The 22,866-nt window shown below is 38.6% G+C and overlaps 1 protein-coding gene across 14 annotated transcripts in view; it reads left to right on the forward strand.

Annotated features, from left to right (window-relative positions):
* Nucleotides 1–22,866, forward strand: part of HEATR5A (HEAT repeat containing 5A) — a 124,290-nt gene that overhangs the window by 47,984 nt on the left and 53,440 nt on the right. For all 14 annotated transcript variants that reach the window (XR_002734763.2, XM_023227339.2, XM_023227347.2 and 11 more), the window contains exons 14-18: nt 7,096–7,205; nt 12,299–12,462; nt 12,542–12,717; nt 20,622–20,727; nt 21,371–21,561. Coding sequence is in view for 13 of the 14 variants with exons in the window: in XM_023227339.2 (XP_023083107.1) it covers nt 7,096–7,205; nt 12,299–12,462; nt 12,542–12,717; nt 20,622–20,727; nt 21,371–21,561 (747 nt within the window). In the remaining variant the exon portion in view is untranslated. The remainder of the gene's footprint in view (nt 1–7,095; nt 7,206–12,298; nt 12,463–12,541; nt 12,718–20,621; nt 20,728–21,370; nt 21,562–22,866) is intronic.

A 22,866-nucleotide genomic window follows, 5' to 3' on the forward strand; every position in this document is an offset into this window, starting at 1 on the left:
TCAGATATGCATTTTATTGGTTTGTTTAGAGTATTCAGTGTTCATGAGAACCAGATGCTTCTAACAGTTTCAATTTTTTGTTTGTTTATATTTTTCATAAGTTTGAGTTATACATGTATGATTAAAACATATAGAGAAAAGCCAATATATAATGTGAGCACTTGTAATTTCCAAATTAATAAAACATGTGAAAGTTTTTTGAAAAAAGCATCTAATGATTAACACTTTATATGTACAGAAAAATACATTTAAGATATGACTTATAAGGTATAATAATAAAATGTGCACTTGTGAATCCAACACACCCTGAGCAGAGGTTTGCAAATGTTTCTTCTGAAGGACCAGATAGTAAATATTTTAGCATATACAGACTATGAAGTCTGTATTGCAGCTACTCAACTCTGTCATTGCAGCTCAAAAGCAGTCATAGATAATAGGTGAATGAACGAATGAATGTGGCTATGTTCCAATAAAACTTTATTTACAAAAACAGGCAGTGGGTGATAATTTGGCTACCACTGGACTAGAGCATTAATGATATTATTGAAGGCGTCTCTGTGCCCCTCTCCAGTGCCATTCTTTCTGCCTTCATTTAGAAGCAACCACTAATCTGAATTTTATAGTTGCCATTTCCTTGTCTTTTAAAAAATTTATCACATATTTTTGTTTCTTAAAATAGCACATTGTTTAGGTTTGCTTGGTTTTGATCAGGCAAAAATTACTGTCCCATTTCTGGGACTTGGTTTTGTTACTCAACATTATGTTTCTAAGTTTTACCTATGTTTACATTCATTCATTTTGGTTACTGTATAATATTTAATTGTGCGAATATACAACAACATATTGATTCTCTTATCCATGGACTTCTAAGTTACTTCCAGTTTTCTGCTTTTAAAGCTAATGTATTTTTATGTTCAACTTCAGAAAATAATACCAAATTATTTTTCAATGTTCTTCTGTATTTCTACCAATAGTGTAAGTATCCTTTGACCACTTTTTCACCAGCACTTTCTCAGATATCAAGTCTACCCCATCCAATAGGTATAAAATGATATCAATTGTATATCGGTTTCCTGACAGTTTAAGTATAATTTTATGTATTTGTTATTTCTCAGTATTTCCCCTCCCCATCCTATGAAATGCCTATTCATTCATATCTTTAACCTATCTTTCTTTTAGGTTGTCTTTTTGTTATTAATTTGTAAGAAATTCTTCCTTTTTTTTTTTTTTTTGAGACGGAGTCTCGCTCTGTCGCCCAGGCTGGAGTGCAGTGGCCAGATCTCAGCTCACTGCAAGCTCCGCCTCCCGGGTTTACGCCATTCTCCTGCCTCAGCCTCCCGAGTAGCTGGGACTACAGGCGCCCGCCACCTCGCCCGGCTAGTTTTTTATATATATATATATATTTTTTTTTAGTAGAGACGGGGTTTCACCATGTTAGCCAGGATGGTCTCGATCTCCTGACCTCATGATCCGCCCGTCTAGGCCTCCCAAAGTGCTGGGATTACAGGCTTGAGCCACCGCGCCTGGCCTCTTCCCTTTTTTTTTTTTTTTTTTTGAGACAGAGTCTGGCTCTGTCACCCAGGCTGGAGTGCAGTGGCGCGATCTCGGGTCACAGCGACCTCCGCCTCCCAGGTCCCCGTTCAAGCGATTCTTCTGCCTCAGCTTCCTCAGTAACTGGAATTACAGGCACACACCATCATACCCAGCTAATTTTTGTATTTTTAGTGGAGACGGAATTTCACCATTTTGACCAGGCTTGTCTCAAACTCCTGACCTCAGGTGATAAACCCACCTCGGCCTCCCAAAGTGCTGGGATTACAAGCATGAGCCACTGCGTCCAACCGTTTTTGGGGTTTTTTTGAGACAGAGTTTTGCTCTGTTGCCCAGGCTGGAGTACATTGATGTGATCTCCACTCACTGCAATCTCCACCTCCTGGTTTCAAATTATTCTCCTGCCTCGGTCTCCCTAGTAACTGGGATTATAGGCATGCACGACTACGCCTGGCTAATTTTTGCATTTTTAGTAGAGACAGGATTTTGCCATGTTGGCCAGGCTGGTTTCGAACTTCTGGCCTCAAATGATCTGCCCGCCTCAGCCTCCCAAAGTGCTGGTATTACAAGCATGAGCCACCATGCTCAGCCTTTTTTGTTGTTGTTGAGACAGGGTCTTGCTCTGTCACCCAGGCTGGAGTGCAGTTGTGTGATCATGGTTCACTGCAGCCCCAAGCTCCCAGGCTTAAGTGATCCTCCCACCTAAGCCTCCCAAGTAACTGGAACTACAGGTGTGCACCACCACACCCAGATAATTTTTTACTTTTTTGTAGACACAGGGCCTCACACTATGTTGCCTAGAGTGGTCTCAAATTTCCGGGCTCAAACAATCTTCCCGCCTCGACCTCCCAAAGTGCTTAGATTATCTTGTGAGTCACCATGCCTGGCCTACATATTTCTGGGGCTATTCTTTAGCTGTTCATTAAAATGTTAAAAATGTCTTCTAGTTTTTTTATTAATATGCATTTATTATTTAAATGTCAAATGTATCAGTCTTTCACTCTTTGGTTAGTACTTTTTTTCTTTTTGTTTAAAAATTCTTCCTGGCTGGGGGCAGTGGCTCATGCCTGTAATCCTAGTGCTTTGGGAGGGCAAGGTAAGAGGATTGCTTGAGACCAGGGGTTTGAGACCAGCCTTAGCAACATAGCGAGGTCTCATCTCTACCAAAATAAGTAAATAAACAAAGCCAGACGTAGTGATGCTCACTAGTAGCCCTAGCTACACAGGAGGATGAGGCGAGAATGGTTGCTTGAACACTGCAATTCAAGGCTGTAGTCTTGATTGCGCCACTTCTCTCCAGCCTGGATGACAGAGCGAGATCCCAGTTCAAAAAAAAAAAAAAAAAAGTCTTCCTTACTGCAAAGTTATATTTTCTTATATTTCTCTCTGAAGTGTTTGAAGGTTTGTCATTCATATTTTAGTCATCTGGAACTGACTTCTATTTGGAGTGAGCTTGGGATCTTAGTTCATTTGTGCTGTTATGCTGCTATCACAAAATACCTGAGGCTGGATAATTTATTAAAAGACACTTATTTCTAACAGTTCTGGAGGCAGGAGTCCAAGATCAAGACACCAGCAGATTTGGTGTCTGGTGAGCGCCAGCTGTTTACCTCCAAGATGGCACCTTGTTGCTACATTCTCTAGAGGGGAGGAGCTCTGTGCCTTCTTCATCTGGCAAAGGGATAGAAGGGCAAAGAAAAGGGCCAAACTCCCTCCATGAAGCCCTTTAATAATGACTTTAATCCATTTGTGAGGGCTTTGCCTTCATGACCTGAACACCTACCAAAAGGCCCTACCACCCAACAGTACTGCATTGGGGATTAAGTTTCGAATACATGAATTTTGGAGGACACATTCAGACCATAGCAGGATTCAATTTCGTTTTCTTTTTAAATGTGGATAACAAACTGTCCCGTACTTTACTAAAAAAATCCATACTTCCTTCAATGATTGCCATTCACTTCTGTCATGTATTATATTCTCATTTATGCATGATCTATGCCTGTGCTGTCTATTGGTGTGTTTATTTATATGCCAACATGTTATCTTTATAATACATTTTGTATGTTAGATTAAGCCTTTTGACCTTATTCCTCTTTAGACATATTTTGGCCCTTCATGCACTTTTGATCTTCTACTGAAATTTTATTTGGGGCCAGGCACAGTGGCTCACGCTATAATCCTAGCATTTTGGGAGGCTGAGGTGGGCGAAATCATTTGAGGTCAGAAGTTCAAGACTAGCCTGGCCAACATGGTGAGACCCCGTCTGTATTTAAAAAAAAAAAAAAAAATTAGCCGGGCATAGTGGCACATGCCTGTAATCCCAGCTACTCAGGAGGCCAAGGCAGGAGAATCGCCTGAAACCAGGAGACAGAGGCTACAGTGAGCCAAGATCATGCCACTGCACTCCAGCCTGGGTAACAGAGTGAGACTCCATCTCAAAAAAAATAATAAGATAAATTTTATTTGAGATTGCATTGAATCTGTGGATAAATTTGAAGATAATTCATAGTTTTACAATACCCATGAACATGATACCTCTTTACTATTATTGAGGTATTTTACAAAGTTTAAATTTTTTTCTAAATAAAGGTCTTACAAGTCTTTTTAAAAACTTTACTCCCAGGTACTTTGTATTTTTGTTTAATTATTAAATAGATGGGTATATAGTGTATATAGTCTGTTTATTGCTGCCGTATAAAAATGTATTTGATTTTATATCCAACCACCTTACTGAATTTTCTCATATCAAACATTTATTTGTAGATTCATCTAGATTTTTCCTTTTACAATATTGTTTCTCTCTTCCTTATGTGCTAACTATATTAGAGAACTGCCATTTAAAACTAAATAGAAAGGGTTAAATAAAGGGAATGCTTTTCATGTTTTGCTGATAGAATGATGTTTGCTCCAGCTTTTTTTAGTAGATACTCTATCAGATTAAGAGAGTAACCTTCTATTTCTAGTGTGGTTTGGTGAAAGTTTCTGAAAATGAATGGGTTTTATACCCCTACCGTGGGTGCAAGCTTAGTCTCAAAGCCTTGTGTTGGTATTGATATTTGTGTTACTACTCTGGTTTCAGCTTATGCCTTGTTTCATTTTTTTTTAAATGTATGTTTGCTTGCTTTCATTGGTATAGGGGTTGATTAGCCTCAGAAAAGTCTCTTTCTATAAGTATAACAACGCAAATTATCTTTTATCCTGATAAAAGATTTATTTATACTTACCCAAGTAAGTAGCAGGAAGGCCCTGCAGGGACTATAATCTGCCCTGCTAATGAAAGCAGAAACCAATAAAAATGCTTTTCTAAATTCTTACTTTGTTCTATTCATCTTTTTAAAAAACATACACATGCACTTCTCCGAACTAAATTTTTTTATAGTTAAAATAAGTGAATGTTGCAGGATTTTTAGAAATGTAATTTCCTAACATCTTGTGAATATGATTGAAAGACTTTTCGTATGTTAGCTATTTCTGATCTGGCCTTAGAGAAATATAAAAATGCAGTGGATTTATTCTTAACTTTGGTAACTAAAAAATTCTACTGAAATAGAGGTTTTTTTTTTTGTTTTGGGACACTATTTCAGTCTGTCGCCCAGGATGGAGTGCAGTGGTGCAGTCATAACTTGCTGTATCCTCAAACTCCTGGGCTCAAGCGATCATCTGGCCTCAGCCTCCCAAAGTGCTGGAATTACAGGCATGAGCCACCATGCCCGGCCTTACCCAGGTGTTACAATTATGTTTGCTAAGTAGTATTTACCAAGCTGAAAGATACTAAATGGAACCAGCATTTTAAAATATGCAGTGATAAGTCGATAGATAACTCCCCTTTCTTCTAGAGACTAGAAATAGCAAGCATTAGTTTTCTAGAAAGTGCAGTTGGCCAGGCATGGTAGCTCATGCCTATAATCCCCACACTTTAGGAGGCCAAAGGTGGGTGGATTACTTGAGCTCAGGAGTTTCAGACCAGCCTGGGCAACATAGTGAAACCCCATCTCTACAAAAAATACAAAAATTTAACCAGACATGGTGGTCCACACCTGTGGTCCCAGCTGCTTGGGAGCCTGAGGTGGGAGGTTCACTTGAGCACAGGAGGTTGAGGCTGCAATGAGCTGAGATCACGCCACCACACTCCAGCCTGGGCAACAGAGCAAGACCCTGTCTCAACAACAAAAACAAAAAAGAAAGTACAGCCTGGGCACGGTGGCTCACACCTGTATCCCAGCACTTTGGGAGGCTGAGGCAGGTGGATCACGAGGTCAGCAGATAGGACCATCCTGGCTAACATGATGAAACCCCATCTCTACTAAAAATACAAAAAATTAGCCAGGCGTGGTGACACTTGCCTGTAGTCCCAGCTACTCAGGAGGCTGAGGCAGGAGAATCACTTGAACCCAGGAGGCGGAGGTTGCAGTGAGCCTAGATCGCGCCACTGCACTCCAGCCTGGGCGACAGAGCAAGACTCCGTCTCAGAAAGCAAAATAACAAAAAAAAGAAAGTACAAATGACTCAACATTGTGAGAATTTCTTAGAGAACCTAGAAAGCTCATGCCATAACAGTTTAGCAGATTTATTCCAGTAACATAATAAAAGTAATTTCATTGAACTTCTGTATAGCTAAGGATGAAAACCATACTCTAGTTGATAACATACCTTGTTAAGACTAGTAGTCCTGGCCAAGTGTGTTGGCTCACACCTGTAATCCCAGCACTTTGGGAGGCCAACGTGGGTGGATCATGAGGTCAGGAGTTGAAGAACACCCTGGCCAATATGGAGAAACCCCGTCTCTACTAATAATACAAAAATTAGCTGGGCATGGTGGTGCGTGCCTATAGTCCCAGCTACTCGGGAGGCTGAGGCAGAAATATTGCTTGAACCCAGGAGGCGGAGGTCGCAGTGAGCTGAGATCTTACCACTACCACTCCAGCCTGGGTAACAGAGTGAGACTGCATTTCAAAACAAAACAAACAAAAAACAGTAGTAGTCCTTTAGCAAATATTTGTTGAATGAATGAGCATTGGTAAAGTGATGTCTTAACACCAATAGGAAAGGTGAACAGAAGATAAAGAAGAGTACATGAAAATGAAAGGAGAGAGTGTGAGGAAAGATCATATTTTGTGGCCAGGTGTGGTGGCTTGGGCCTGTAATCCTAGCACTTTGGGAGGCCGAGGCGGGAGGATTGCTTGAGCCCAGGAGTTTGAAACCAGCCTGGGCAACATGGCGAAACCCGTCTGTACCAAAAATACAAAATAAAATTAGCCAGGCATGGTGGTGCAACCCTGTAGTTTCTAGCTACTCAGGAATCTGAAGTGGGAGAATGGTTTGAGCCCAGAAGACAGAGGTTGCAGTGAGCCAAGACCATGCCACTGCATCCCAGTCTGGGCTACAGAGCTGAACCTTGTCTCATAAAAGAAAAGTAACGCAGCACTAATGTTTGTTAATAAGTTACATAACTAATTTATATGTTAAGATGTTAAGCTGTCTATTTTTGTATATTGTTATATAACTTAACCACTTAAGATACACTTTTTCTTTTATTTTAAGGCTTTCTTCAATACTAAAAATGTATGGAAGTCCTTTGAAAACACCATCAGTGGTTTATAGACAAAGACTTTATGAACTGTTGATTTTATTACCTCCTGAGACCTATGAAGGTATGTGCCTTAGACTAAAATGTTTCATTTGTGACTAATATGGTTCCTGGAACATTATTGTCACTCATTAAATATTTAAATTAATTATAATGGCAGTTATTTAGTGCCTTGTTTCTAGGAGGTTTAGGGAGTTCAATCCTAATCCGTGTGTTCACCATCTTATAGTAAAGAAATACATTTGGGGTTTTGTTTTTGTTTTAATTTTTTTGAGACAGGATCTCACTCTCTCACCCAGGCTGGTGTGCAGTGATACACAATCATGGCTCACTTCAGCCTTGATCTTGGGGTCAAATGACCCTCCAACCTCAGCCTCCTGGGTAGCTGGGCCTACAGGCACACCACCATGCCCAGCTAATTTTTTGTATTTTTGGTAGAGACGGGGTTTCGCCATGTTGCCCAAGCTGGTCTCGAACTCCTGGGCTCAAGCAATTCTCCCTCCTTGGCCTCCCAAACTGCTGGGATTACAGGTGTGAGCTATTTAGCCCAGCCTAAAATAAGTTAAAAACAAAAACAAAAACAAAAACAAAACTCCTTCTTAAGGCCAGGTACTGTGTTAGAAATTGTTATCTATCAAATCTTATTTATCCTAGGATGATACAGTGAGCTAGTTACATTTTTCTTATTTGGCAAAAGGTTTAGGTTACAAAACCAACACAAGAACACATATCAGGTGAAGAGTGGAATCAAGATTAAAACATAAATTTACCTCATGCTGTGCTGCTGCCTTTTCTAAGTAACCTACTTAGAGACTTAACAATCATAGCTTAGTGATATGTCTATCTTATTCTTTGCCATCTATCAATTTAAAAGTTACTTGCTGGATATCTAGTAAAAAGCTGAGAGATAATTTCTATGTTCCACAGCTCAGATAACTGTTAGGTTGTGACAAAAGCAATTTCCTTCAGATTTTTACAATAGTATCTTGAAATTTATTTTCAGACTAAAATAAAAAAATTTTTTTTTTTTTGAGACGGCATCTTGGCTCTGTCGCCCAAGCTGGAGTGCAGTGACGTGATCTCGGCTCACTGAAACCTCTGCCTCCTGTGTTCAAGCGATTCTCCTGCCTCAGGCTCCCGAGTAGCTGGGACTGTGCACTAACAAGCTTGGCTAATTTTTTTGTATTTTTAATAGAGACGAGGTTTCACCATGTTGGCCAGGCTGGTCTCGAACTCCTTTCCTCAGATGATCCACCCTCCTCAGCCTCCCAAAGTGCTGGGATTACCAGTGTGAACTCCTGACCTCAGGTGATTCACCCTCCTTGGCCTCCTGAAGTTCTCGGATTGCAGGCATGAGCCACTGTGCCCAGCCAAAAGGACTGCTGCTCAACTCTTCAATAAGCATTTAGGAATACAAGAATCTTGACTGATAAATGATAATGGAAGCTTTTTTTTTTTTTTTTTTTTTTGGAGTTGGGGCCTCACTCTGTCACCCAGGCTAGAGTGCAGTTGTGTGATCTTGGCTCACTGCAGCCTCGACCTCCCAGGCTCAAGTGATCCTCCCACCTCAACCTCCCAAGTAGCTGGGACTGCAGGTGTGCACCACCACTCCCAGCTAGTTTTTTTTTTTTTTTAATCATCTGTAGAGATGAGGGTTTGCTATGCTGCCCAGGTTGTTCTCAAATTTCTGGGCTTAAGTGATCCTCCCACCTCAGCCTCTCAAAGTGTTGGAATTACAGGCATGAGCCACTGGGCCTGGCCTGATAATATAAGTCTTACCATTGAAAAAACTTGAATTAGAGGAAAAAGTCTTGAAGTCTTCTACTTTTTTTTTTTTTTTAACTTGGATTTTCTCAGAGTTGGAGTTTGGAAATGCAATCAGGAATCCTAAAGGAATAATGAATATACATGTATATATATTTCAAATCAGTTCCAGAGTGTTCATTAGGAGACAAAGTCAGGACTTGCTGTGAACTTCTAGAAAAAAACAAACTCTAGGCCAGGTACATTTGCTCACACCTATAATCCCAGCTCGTTGGGAGGCTGAGGCAAATGGATCATTTGAGGTCAGGAATTCGAGACCAGCCTGGCCAACATGATGAAATCCCGTCTCTACTAAAAATACGCAAAATTATTAGCTGGGCATGGTGGAACATGCCTGTAGTCCCAGCTACTCAGGAGGCTGAGGCAGGAGAATCGTTTGAACCCAGTAGGCAAAGGTTGCAGTCAGCCAAGATCACACCACTGCACTCCAGCCTGGGTGGCAGAGATTCTGTCTCTAAATAAATAAATAAAGTTCTGATTTTATCAGTTCCTCCAGTGTGTTGTCAAAGAGTCAGTGTCTAGGACGTAGTAAGAAATTGCTTTTGCCACGTGGAATGTATTTAAGAATTGAAACAACTTTTCTTCATGACTGTCCAGCAGATATAGATTTAGAGTCTTAGAGTGACTTAGTTTTCGGAAGGATTGGAGTAAAAATTGAGTTCTTAGTTTTTATTTCCTGTCTTAGTTTAGGTATGGATTTCTTTTCAAATATCTTAATATTCTCTACACTGAAAATAACTCATCAGCAAGTTAGTCATGCATTTTTATACAAAAGCTTATTTGCATTTCAAAATTATCTTAATTATCTTTAGGTACTTTTTCCAGGGACAGTTGGAAAAGTAATCACTTTCATCTGAGAAGTAGAGATTTTCTACTATTTTCACACATAGCTGTAGGAACAAACATACCTTGTATATTATACTACCAACAGAATTATTTTGCTGAGTGTCATATACATAAACTTAAACATTCCTTTGAGCAACTCTCATTTGCTCAATCATTATGACTTCATTGATCCCTGTCCACTCTTCCTAATTCCTGTATGTAATCTCTCCTTTCCCTAAATTTAATAGTGCTTTTGTTTTTATCTTTTATGAAACATAATAGTTCCTACCTTCCTATTATAGTTATATGTATGTATTGGTATCCCATAGTGTATACTTTCTTGAAAGGAAGATTAAATATAATAAAATCTTTCTCTGTAGCTTATTAAACACAATTTGGATGGATGAGTGATTCAGCACAGTGGTTAAAAGCTCAAATTCTGGAGCCCAGTTAACTGGGTTTCAGTCTGACAGCTGTGTAATCCCCATATGATCTCTGGCAAGTAGTAAATTCCCTGTTCCTGTTTCCTTACCTGTGAAACAACATACTAACCTGACCTTATTAGGTTACTATGAGGGTTATATATAAAGCTTTTAGTACCTTTCCCGACACATATTAAGTATTCAGTAAGCCAAGCACTGTGTGTAATCTCAGCTATTCAGGAGGCTGAGACAGGAAGATCACTTGAGGCTTGGATTTAGAGATTAGCCTGGGCAAGATTGTGAGACCCCATCTCTTAAAAAACAAAAAGTAAACTTCAATAAATATTTGTTGTTACTACTGTTACTGCTTCTAATGATACAGAAAGTGATGGCAAATAAACCCTTCCTAACTCATCCTACCACTTCTGATCAGTGGATATCACCCCAGTCCTCATTTCATCCTGATGCAATTGTTCGAAGAAACACTTCGAAGAGTGTAAACATTTTTCTAAGGGAATTTTTACTCATTCCTGCAGTACTTAAGTTACAAACTGGCAAAAGCCATTTAAGCTCTCTGTGGATAAGATTTTTTGATAACCCAGCAGAAATTAGGATAAAACATCTTTGAGGTGATAGTTGCAGTCAATGTGATAAATGGATCAGCTTTTCAAAGTGTATATGTTAGAGAGGCAACCATATGTTGTCTCTTGTGTTATGGGAGAACATAATACCACTTATGAACTAACCTGCACCCACCCTGCCCACCACCAAAACCAAAAATGAGCCCCTTCTAAATCCAACTACCAATTTATTTTTTTTAAAAAGTACAGATAGAAGAACAAATTAAGCCATACCAGGGGCCTATAATCATAAAAACTCAGACTGTAGAAAATTGTACGAAACAAACAACCTTGTTTCTTCAAATAAATTGCCAGAGAGGGGAAAGGTATAGGGAGAATACTAAATTGAAAGAGACAAGATAAACTAGCTGCAATGTGTACACTTTACCTAGATCTAAAAGCAACAAAAACAGATGTGTATGAGATAGTTGGAAATTTGAATACTGAATGGGTATCTGATGTTCATTGTTTTTTTTTTTTTTTTTTAACAACGTGAGATTATATAGCAGGATTTTGTTCAAAATAAAATGTGTTTCACTTTAATGATACACAATGAAATATTTATGAATGAAATGATGTGCTGCCTAGGGTTTTCTTAAAAATAATGTGGAGGAATGTGGGATCAGGAATGGGGATGTAGGTGAAATAATACTGTTGCAGCTGGTAAAGATGAATAATGAGCATATGCTGGAAGGGGTAGGGGCAGGCATCTTCATAGTACTATAATTTATTTATGTTTGAAATTTTCCATAATAACATGTCTAAGTTTTTTCAGGCTAATTTTTTTTTTTTTTTTTTTTTTTTTTTTGCTTGAGACAGAGTCTCATTCTGTTGCCCAGGCTGGAATGCAGTGACTGATTTCTGCTCACTGCAACCTCTGCCTCCCGGATTCAACCGATTCTCCTGCCTCAGCCTCTGAGTAGCTGGAATTACAGGCACCCGCCACCATGCCCAGCTAATTTTTGTGTTTTTAGTAGAGATGGGGTTTTGCCATGTTGGCCAGGCTGGTCTTGAATTCCTGACCTCAAGTGATCCCCCTACCTTCATCTCCCAAAGTGCTAGGATTACAGGTGTGAGCCACCACGCCCGGCCTCAGGCTAATTCTTATAAATTTTTTCAGACCATGCTTTTTAAAAAACAAACCTGCTTTTGTAAATCTGTTTTTACATCTATTTTTATATTTCATGTCATTTTTATACCATAAGGTATGTACACACACACACACACACACACACACACACATACTTTGAGATTTTCTTTTAGTGTCAATTCTTAACCTTGTGACTAGCAACACATAGTTGAGCCAGTCATTTCTAGGGCAGTTTTCAAGAATGAGAAATAAAATCTTTGGCTGTGATAGGTTAAAGTTGGCCAGTGGGTGCATTAAAGCTCAACCTGAGTTTTAAACCCCATACTCTCACCAGATAACCAATAGTACTAATTGCTCTTTTTCTATGACTCAACAGGAAACCTCTGTGCTATCCTCAAAGAGCTGGCTGCTGACTTGACTGCCCCTGATATTCAGGTGTCAGCATCTACATTTTTACTTCCACCCCTCTGTCATCAGGATGATCTTTTGATATTAAGTCCTTTGTTACAAGAGACTGACCATAGATTTATTGAAGAACAGGTATGGCCATTTTTTACTCGAGTAGATTCAGTCTGTGAACAGTGATCTTAAAACCTTACATACTTTTTTTCCCTTTTAGCTCTTGCTTGGTAATGGTGTTGCTTGCGGAAGTCTTGAATATGACCCTTACTTGATTTATGAGAAAGATGTAGAGGGAGATTCAGTGCCTAAGCCCCTGCCTCCAGCACTATCAGTTATTAGTTCTGCAGCCAAGCTCTTTGGGGTTGTATGCGCTCATGTGGGAGAAACTCAAAGGTAAATATCTTCAATGGTTCAGTGAATGGAAAATAGAGAACTGGTGGGTAAGAAGAATGTTGCCAGAGAGCTCATTAGCGTAAATAATTTCTTATAAATGACAGGTGAAGGTGAAATAGAAATTCTTGTTTAATTATTCATTTGACTAATATTTAATAAGAAATGATTTAAATGCCTAAAACCACTAGAACTGTTGTGGATACAATACTTTGCCCACAGTTAGCTTATCGTCTAACTGAAAATACAAATGAAAAATAATGACATAAGAATATTGATTTATGAGCAGTCATTACAAAGACACATACGAGGTTTTTTCTTAGACTAGGTCTCATAGGCTTTCTTACCTTGGAAATTTTTTGGAAGCATTATAGGTCCAGGGATTTGTCTTCAGTTGGAGGGATTTTAAATGGTTTTTATCAGTTCACTTAAAGTAAACTTCAGACCAGTGGTCCCCAACCTTTTAGGCACCAGGGACCGGTTCGGCAAAAGACAGTTTGTCCACGGGGTAGGGATAGGAAGAGGTTTTGGGATAAAACTGATCCACCTCAGATTATTAGGTATTGTGAGGGGTGCACATGATCCCTCACATGCACAGTTCATAATAGGGTTCACACTCCTGTGAGAATCTAATGCCGCTGCTGATCTGACAGGAGTTTGGCTCAGATGATAATGCTTGCTTGCCTGCCACTCACCTCCTGCTGTGGACCAGTACCAGGCCGTGGACCAGTACCAGTCTGTGGCCCAGGGGTTGGGGACCCCATGCTTTAGAACACATACACATACACACACAAAGATAATAGATATTTAATTAACTTGATTGTGGTAATCTATTTCACAATGTATATATGAGCAAAAAACATCATTAAAAACATCATATTGTTTACCTCATACTATGTAGGGACTTCTATCCTATGCTATTGTATGTGAAAACTTAATAAATACAACATGGCCTCCCCCAAAAATGGACTTTCGTTTTGAAAAACCAAAGGGTGATAATGATTCCTCACTGAGAATGATAGTTTCTTAATTAGTAACTGGACATACACATTTCTCAGCCATCAAAATCCACTATCCAGGAAATTCTGGTACTATCGGAAAAACTAAATGGAAAGTGAATCTCTCTCATAGGCTATTGTGGCCAATAATAGTTTACAAATCACTATTATCCACACTAATTCATTCATTCATTTCCTGTCTCCTGTCTCTCAACCAACAACAGTGCATTTGACTAGATCATAGCTTTTATTATATCTTCTTACCTAGTTATGTCTTCCAGAGGATACCAGTTAGAGAATTTACCTTGATCTCTTTGGTGAAGACTTAGCAAAATATTTTAGTTTCGTCACCAACACCTCTCTGAAACAGGTCTTGGGATAATTTGCTTTCATTGCATAGAAAAGTGAATGAAATTTATACTGATTTTTACTAGCTTCAGTTTCAAAAGATAATGTTTTTTCCAAATGTATTTGTAGCATTTCCTGTATATACTGTAACTATAAGGTTAAGGTGATAAGAGAATATATGACTGAATTGTTAATGAATGAAGAGGAAAATTACAGTGATTTGAAATATTCAAAGAAAGATTCATGGAGAGGATGAAATTTGAACTAGTCTCTAACTGCCTTTTTATAGAGCATATAATTACTTTAAAATAATTAATTTGTATTAATATACCAGTAAGTACTGTGGATAAAACAGGGCTGGCCTTTTAAGCAAAGGATTTAAATTAAGGATGTTCTTAAATGGTTCCACTACCTTTGATGGGTCTAAAGTGGAAAAGCAAAAAAGAAAATATGCTTTTTACAGCCTTTTCTCTTAAAAAAGTGATTTTATTATTCTAGAGAAGTTTTCTTTTCAGATTTATTGCCTAATTGTAGTTTCATAAAGATCCTTTCTTATTAAGTTTAATGAATTTTTTAATGTGCTCATAGTTTTTGTATCCCCACCTAAATTATAATAATAATAGTGAATATTCAAGGAAGGGGAGGTTTTGTCTGTTTTAATAAAAACATTGAGAACAGATAAAAGCAAACCCTATCATTCTGTTTGGATTCTAACAAATTCGGAACAAACAGGATTCTAACTATTTTGGAATAAAAATAGTAGATGACCAGGCACAGTAGCTTACACCTGTAACCAAGCACTTTGGGAGGCCAAATTAGGCAAATTGCTTGAGCCCAACAGTTAAGAGCAGCCTAGGCAACGTGGCAAAACCCCTTCTCTACAAAAATACAAAAATTAACTGTGCATGGTGGTGTGCAACTGTAGTCCCAGCTACTCAGGAGGCTGAGGTAGTAGGATCACTTGATACTGGGAGTTAGAGGTTGCAGTGAGCCAAGATCTTGCCACTGCACTCCAGCCTTAGCAACAGAGCAAGTGTCAAAAATGTAAATATAAAGAAGTGAACCTGGCAAGATCCCAGGTACAGAAAGTGGATTATAAGCAATATCAGCAGTCTCCAGTAGGTGTCGTTTCAGAACCAGAAGATAGAAACTACATGAATAGTGAAGTTAAGTTTCTAATTTCCTGTTGTCCCAGATATGATATTTATGTAACATATCAGGCTGTTTGCTTTTCGGCCTTACATTTGAGTTATAGAGAAGAAACGTCTTAATTAAAGTATCTATATTTAAACAGCAACCAAGTATTTCAAGCCATTTTGTTGTTATTGTGGTTAGCCTTATGTTTAAACAGTTGTATAACATGTGGTTGTCCTAAGGTTGGAAATAATATATTATTTAATATAAATTAATGCACAATTTATTAATGCATATGTAATTGTCTTTTAAATTAGTTGATTCTCTATTGACTGTAGGGTTAGAACACAAAAATGTTTAAAGGTTGGAAAGTCAAGATATTTTATACAGAAAAGAAATAATATTGATCTCAATCATGTATTGTTTGTGGTTACTTTTTTTTTCTTTGAGACAGCCCAGGTAGGAGTGTGGTGGCTCACTGCATTGTCTATCTCCTGGGTTTCAAGTGATTCTCCTGCCTCAGCCTCCCAAGTAGTTGGGATTACAGGCATGCATCACCATGCTTTCCTAATTTTTGTATTTTTTAGTGGAGATGGAGTTTCATAATGTTGACCAGGCTGGTCTCAAACTCCTGACCTCAGGTGGTCTGCCCACCTCGGCCTCCCAAAGTGCTAGGATTATAGGCATGAGCCACTGCGCCCAGCCTGTGTGTGGTTATGTAACCACAGCCTGTGTGTGGTTACTTTATTTTATGTTTTGTTTTGTTTTGAGACAGAGTTTTACTCTGTCACCCAGGCTGGAATGCAGTGGCACCATCTCAGCTCATTGCAACCTCCACCTCCCGGGTTCAAGTGATTCTCCTGCCTCAGCCTCCCGAGTAGCTGGGACTACAGGCATGCGCCACCGTGCCCAGCTAATTTTTTTTATTTTTAGTAGTGACGGGGTTTCTCCGTGTTGTCCAGGCTGGTCTCGAACTCCTGACCTCAGGTGATCTGCCCGCATCAGCCTCCCAAAGTCCTGGGATTACAGGTGTAAGCTACTGCTCCTGGCCTGCGTTTGTGGTTGCTTTTAAATAGATTTTCACCTAATTGCAAAGAATGAGTTCCTTAATTCACCTGAGGATTGTTCCACCCTTGACTTGCACATTGGAATTATCCAGAAAAAATTTTAAGATACTGAAGATCCTGATTAGTATGGTATGCATAATGTGGGGGTGGGCACTGAAATTTTTTAAACTCCTTAGGTGATTCTGATAAATGGACTGCTTCAACAAATGATGTCACTTGTGAACGGATGGACAGAGAGGAAAAGCTTAAACAGTTATAGTTGTCAGTAGTAAAAAATTTTGCCATTATATACCTCTGTCTAAAAAGCATTATTTTGTTTTTGTTTGTGGTTACTGTTTTCTTTGCGTATACATGTGTACCCTCTGTCTAAAGGGTATATAATGTAAAATGTATAATATAAAATAAGTCAGCATTTTCAAATGTTACATCTTCGCCCTTTATTCAGTTAACTGCATTTTTATTCCATCTAGACTTAAAACTTTTAGTACCTATCATTTCATTCCAAACTGATAATTATATGTTATAATTGATACTACTTATGAGTACTAATTCAGTATTACTAAGTCATCTCCATCTTCCTGAAGATCAGAATCTTTTGTTGAGATCTCTATAGGAATTGGTGTCATATATCTTGAATCTTTGATTAGTTAATAGTATATTCAGTCTCTTTCAGGATTGGGGGCAGAGGATGAAGAAAAAGATTTTGAGCTCTGACAGTCCTGTTTTGTAGTCTTTGGTCCATGAATGTGGTCAAGAAGTAGTAGTATAGGTCAACTTATAGTACAGTATGACATAATTCTTAATCTCTAACCTTATGTATTTTTATAACTTTAAGTGTGATACAATTTCACAATAACAGATGTAGAATATGATCTAATAATGACGTTATAGGTTTTTAAACTTGGGAGCTTGATCACACAGTTATTCTTAATTCCCCTTTGTTGTCGTCACATTTACCCTCCATAATCTTCCTATAGGGTACTTCGGGCATAAATAATGTTCTTGAAAAAAAAAAATGCCGGCTGGGCGCAGTGGCTCATGCCTGTAACCACAGCACTTTGGGAAGCCGAGGCGGGTGGGTCAGGAGGCCAGGAGATCAAGATCATCCTGGCTAACATGGTGAAACCCCGTCTCTACTAAAAATACAAAAAAATCAGCCAGGCATGGTGGCAGGTGCCTGTAGTCCCAGCTACTCGGGAGGCTGAGGCAGGAGAATGGCGTGAACCAGGGAGACAGAGCTTGCAGTGAGTTGAGATTGTGCCACTGCACTCCAGCCTAGGCGACACAGCGAGACTCTATCTAAAAAAAAAAAAAAAAAAAAAAAATGCCTTAAATATGCACTTAAACAATGGACAGAAAGCTTTTTTTGTTTGCTTTTTAAATTTTTTTTGAGGCAACATCTCAGTCTGTCATCCAGGCTGGAGTGCAGTGGTGCGATTTTGGCTCACTGCAGCTTCAGTATCCCAAGCTTAAGCAATTGTCCTGCCTCAGCTTCCCAAGTAGCTGGGTCTACAGCCAGGCAGCACTACACTGGCTAATTTTTTTTCTCTTTAGTGGAGATAAGGTCTCACTGTGTTGCCTAGGTTGGTCTCAAACTCTTGGGCTCAAGCGATCCTCCTGCCTCTGCCACCCAAAGTGCTAGGATTACAGGCGTGAGCCACCAGAAAAATTTTCATATGCAAGATATTTAGCATATTATTTGTAATAAGAAAAATTAGAAATAGCATAAATGTCCCAAACTAGGAAGTTGGTTAAATAAATTATGTTGCCAGAATATATAATATTAATATCTATTCACTAATACTATTATAGTGAAACCATATAATAGTTAATAAGATGGGAAAATCCCTGATAATGTTGTTTAGGGGAGACTAAGTTATTAACAAAGTATGTACAATACGATCTCTGTTTTCTAAAAATTTATTCATATGTCTAAGGGAGAAAAGACAAGAACAAAGATGTCAAAATGTTAATGGCGGCTCTTTGTAGGTGGTGGGATTTGGGGTAAATTTTTTTTTCATGTGCTTTTCTGAGTTTTTCAAATTTATTATAACAAACACAACGTTGACGTAAGGAAATAAGTACTTTTCTAAGTATTCCTAGTGCTCCACCATTTTATTACATTTCACTTTCATTTTTATTTTTTATTTTTGGAGACGGAGTCTCGCTCCGTCACCCAGGCTGGAGTACAGTGGTGCCATCTCAGCTCACTGCAGCCTCCACTCTTGGCTCAAGCAGTTCTCCTGCCTCAGCCTCTCAAGTAGCTGGGACTACAGGCATGCGCCACCATGCCTGGCTAGTTTTTGTATTTTTAATAGAGATGGGGTTTCACCATGTTGTCCAGGCTGGTCTCAAACTCCTGACATCAGGTGATCTGCCCACCTTGGCCTCCTAAAGTGCTGGGATTATAGGTGTTTGCCATTGCGCCTGGCCTTTATTACATTTTATAAGTTGATTTTATACATACTGCTTTCCCCAACCCATATGACATACACATAGCTTCATACCTTCCTTTTTACTCTTTTAACTCCTTGTACAATTAGGTTTTTTAAAGGCACAGTCCCCATGTCTATTCTGATTTGATAACAAAATTGCCATTTACAGGACAGCTTGCCTTGTAGCCTCAGTAGAATGATGGAGATCTAGTTTTAAAGGACTTAGGGATATTATTGAAAGTACATTAAGGTCAGATAAAAGTATATCTGTATTTTCATGTTCAGCCAGTCATGCCCTGTGTTTAATTACCTGATGCTGTTGTCTTTTATGCTTGCTCAACAAGCACACCTGACTGTCTACACTACATGCCAAACACAAGTTATTAGGGAGATGAAGATAAAATTATAATCTTTACCCTTCCTGCCATCAAGATAATTTACAACTGAAAAAGTTATCTTCAGTATATTTCAGGTTTCTCATTTAAAGGGAGAAAAGAGGGAAAAGGAAGTATAGGGCATAGAAACAATGTTTTAAGAGAGAAATTAATGGTAAAATGGGGTAGTTTATTTTATGGTTACATGTATTTAATCTTGACATAAGGAATTAAAAACTCTGTGCTATAAGGACATGAAATATTGTTTATATTTATCTTAATTAGAATTGTGAAAATTGGAACATTTTTCTCACCAGTAGTAGAGTGGTTGAATAAATTTTAGTACGTGTATATAATGAAATTTGGATTTAGAAACGTTATAGAAGAAGAAAAATGACCAGGCACAGTGGTTTACCCTATAATCCTAGTACTTTCAGAGACCGAGGCTGGAGGATCACTTGAACTTAGGAGTTCAAGACCAGCCTGAGCAACACAGTGAGGCCTCGTCTCTTTAAAAAAAAAAAAAAAATTAGCAGGATGTGGGTAATGTGTTCCTATAGTCCCAAGTACTCTGGTGGCTGAGGCTGGAGGCTCATTTAAGCTCAGGAGGTCGAGGCTGCAATGAGCTATGATTGCTTCTATAGCTAGCCAGAAGCAGCATAGCTCTTTAAATCCCCAACTATGCTTTGAAAATATACTTGGGACTATACTATATGTAAAACAATTTTAACCCTTGCTTTTTTCATTTAACATTACCTTTTTAGCACTTTTCAAATCATTTGTATTCTTCTTTCTTTCTTTCTTTCTCTGAGACAGGATCTTGCTTTGTTACCCAGGTGGAGTGCAGTGGCATGATCATAGCTCACTGTAACCTTGAATTCCTGGGCTCAAGTGACCCTTCTGCTTCAGCCTCCTGGGTAACTAGGACTACAGTCATGTGCCACTATGCCTGGCTAACTTTTTAATTTTTTGTAGAATAAGAGGTCTTACTGTGTTACCCAGGCTGGTCTTGAACTCCCAGCTTCAAGCAGTCTTCCTGCCTCAAATTCTGTGAGGTTATGTGTTACATATAAATTTTTGTGGAGTTATATCAGTATTGACTACTTTTGTTGGTGTTACCTCAAATTTTAGTTTTCCAGTTATTGGAATGTACATTCTCACACTTACAATTACTGCAGTAGTTTAAAGAACCTAAAGTGTGAAGTTTAAATTGTATTGAGAGGCCGGGGCAGTGGCTCACGCCTATAATCCCAGCACTTTGGGAGACCAAGGTGGGCAGACCACTTGAGATCAGGAGTTCAAGACCAGCCTGGCCAACATGGTGAAACTACTACTACTCTACTAAAAATACAAAAATTAGCCAGATGTGGTAGCAGACACTTGTAATCCCAGCTACTTGGGAGACTGAGGTGAAAGAATCTCTTGAGCCAGGGAGATGGAGGTTGCAGTGAGCTGAGATGGTGCCAATATGCTCTGGATGACAGAGTGAGACTCCATCTCAAAAAAAAAAAAAGTCTTTTTGCTTTTAAATGCTGTTATTTCTGATTGTAGGCTTCCTATATTGGAACAGCTTTTGGACAGTATAAAGCACACAAAAGGAGCTCGTCAGCAAGTGGTTCAGTTACATGTTGTTTCTTCAGTTTCTAGTTTCTTGAAGGTAATTCTATTTATTTATTTATTTATTTAAATGTTTGTTTCGTTTTTTTAAAAATTTGTGGCCAATGAAGTTTGTTGGAGGATGATGTTTTTAAAATGCTCTTTTTTCCTTCATTTTTCTTAATCTCCTGATGAAAAGTTTTCAGGATTTGGAATTCTCCTTTTACTTTTTGTCCACATAAAACTTGTTAGAAATCAAACCTAAAATCTCTGCATAGAGCCATGCATTAACCTACCAATCCTGATATCCTGGGCCAGGGATTGATGGACTATAGCCTGTGGACCAAATCCAGCTCGTTGTTACTTATGACTTACCGTTCGTTTCTACATACAGTAAAATATGATAGACTTCATTAGTCGCTTATTTTGTGGACATCTCTGTTAATGTTCTTTCAAACCATTTATACCTTAATGATAATTGATTGCCATGTTGCTGCCTGGAGGTTTAAAATTCTAAAGCACTTTGTGAAAAAAAAAAGGAATTATATTTGTATTATCAGTGTGGATTTTTGTGTTCTTATTTGTTTTTAAGTAGTAATCCAAGTATGAACATATTTGGATTTGGTTATCCAGAATATACATTCCTAACTGGATATGATAATTTACTACAATTGTAAGTTTGGGTTGTTCTTTACATATTTCAGTATGTGGCTCTCTCCAAGGGATGTTTGGGTCCAGAAGAAATGAAAAGATTTGCACTAACATTAGTTATGGGAGCCCTAGAAAGTACCAACCCCTTGCTGAGATGTGCAGCTGCAGAGGCATGGGCTAGATTAGCCCAAGTGCTTGATGATGGAGCTTTTACTGCTGGATTAGCTCAAGTTAGCTTTGACAAGTAAGTGAATTTCTTATTTAATACTCAGGGGCTATGTTTCAAAACTGGGTATAGCTTTCTGGTTTGTTGGAACTGGTAAGATCTTCATGCTGAGATTTAACTAAGAAAAATTGTCAAATGTTGACTGCTTTAAAATAAAGGAAAGAAAATAAAAATTGGCCTGCTGATCTTGGCACGTAAAACTATTACTATTTCAGCTATAGTCTTTATATAATAAAGATCAGAATCTAGATGAGTGATATAATTGATCATCAGTGGGATGGACTCTAGGATAGTGAAATATTTATACAGTTTTATACTGTAAAATGTATATATGATAAGTAATAAGAACAAACTACAGGAAAAAGGACTGTAGGCTGCAGATGAGGGAACAAACGGTACTTTCATGTCTTTTTTTTTTTTTTTGAGATGAAGTCTTGCTCTGTCGCTCAGGCTGGAGTGCAGTGGCACGATCTTGGCTCACTGCAACCTCTGCCTCCCGGGTTCAAGCAATTTTCCTGCCTCAGCCTCGCGAGTAGCTGGGATTACAGGGACACCCAGCTACTTTTTTTGTATTTTTTTAATAGAGACGCGGTTTCTCCATGCTGGCCAGGTTGGTCTCAAACTCCTGACCTTGTGATCCGCTCGCCTCAGCCTCCCAAAGTGCTGGGATTACAAGCGTGAGCCACCATGCCCGGCCTGTACTTTCATTTCTATCAGTTGTATAACTTTCAATAGATTACTTAATCCTCTCAACCAGTGTTCTTCTATTCCAGGTGGTACTACGCTACCTACTTAAGAATGTTAAGGTAAATGAGATAGTAAATATTAAAGTAATATGGGAAAAAAGCCTACAAATAAAACTTTGTGGTTGTATTATATATCTATAATAAGTTACATTAGGAGTGGTGGTGGTAGTAGTGGTGGTGGTAGTATTGATAGCACTTTGACCTTGGAGTCTACTGAATATGTGTGTCTGATTTGAAGTCTGGAGTCAGGTTATTAACTTGGCTCTAATCCCAACTCTACCATTTGATAGTTGGTTACTTTGTGAGAGCTATTTGAGCTATTATTTTGGTTTCCTCATCTATAAACAGGAACTGATAATAGTATGAATTTCAGGATTGTTGAGAGTATTATAGAAGGGCTAAATATAAACCACTTAAATGAACACACAGTCATTTCTAATAAATTCCTAATAAATGTTAACTTCTCATATTTAATTTTATTTAATTTATTTTTGAGACAAGGTCTTGCTCTGTCACCCATGTTGGAGTACAGTGGTGTTATCGTGGCTCACTGCAGCCTTGAACTCCTGGACTCCAG

Source organism: Piliocolobus tephrosceles, chromosome 6 (genome assembly GCF_002776525.5).
Source record: "Piliocolobus tephrosceles isolate RC106 chromosome 6, ASM277652v3, whole genome shotgun sequence".
NCBI classification, from domain to species: Eukaryota; Metazoa; Chordata; class Mammalia; order Primates; family Cercopithecidae; genus Piliocolobus; species Piliocolobus tephrosceles.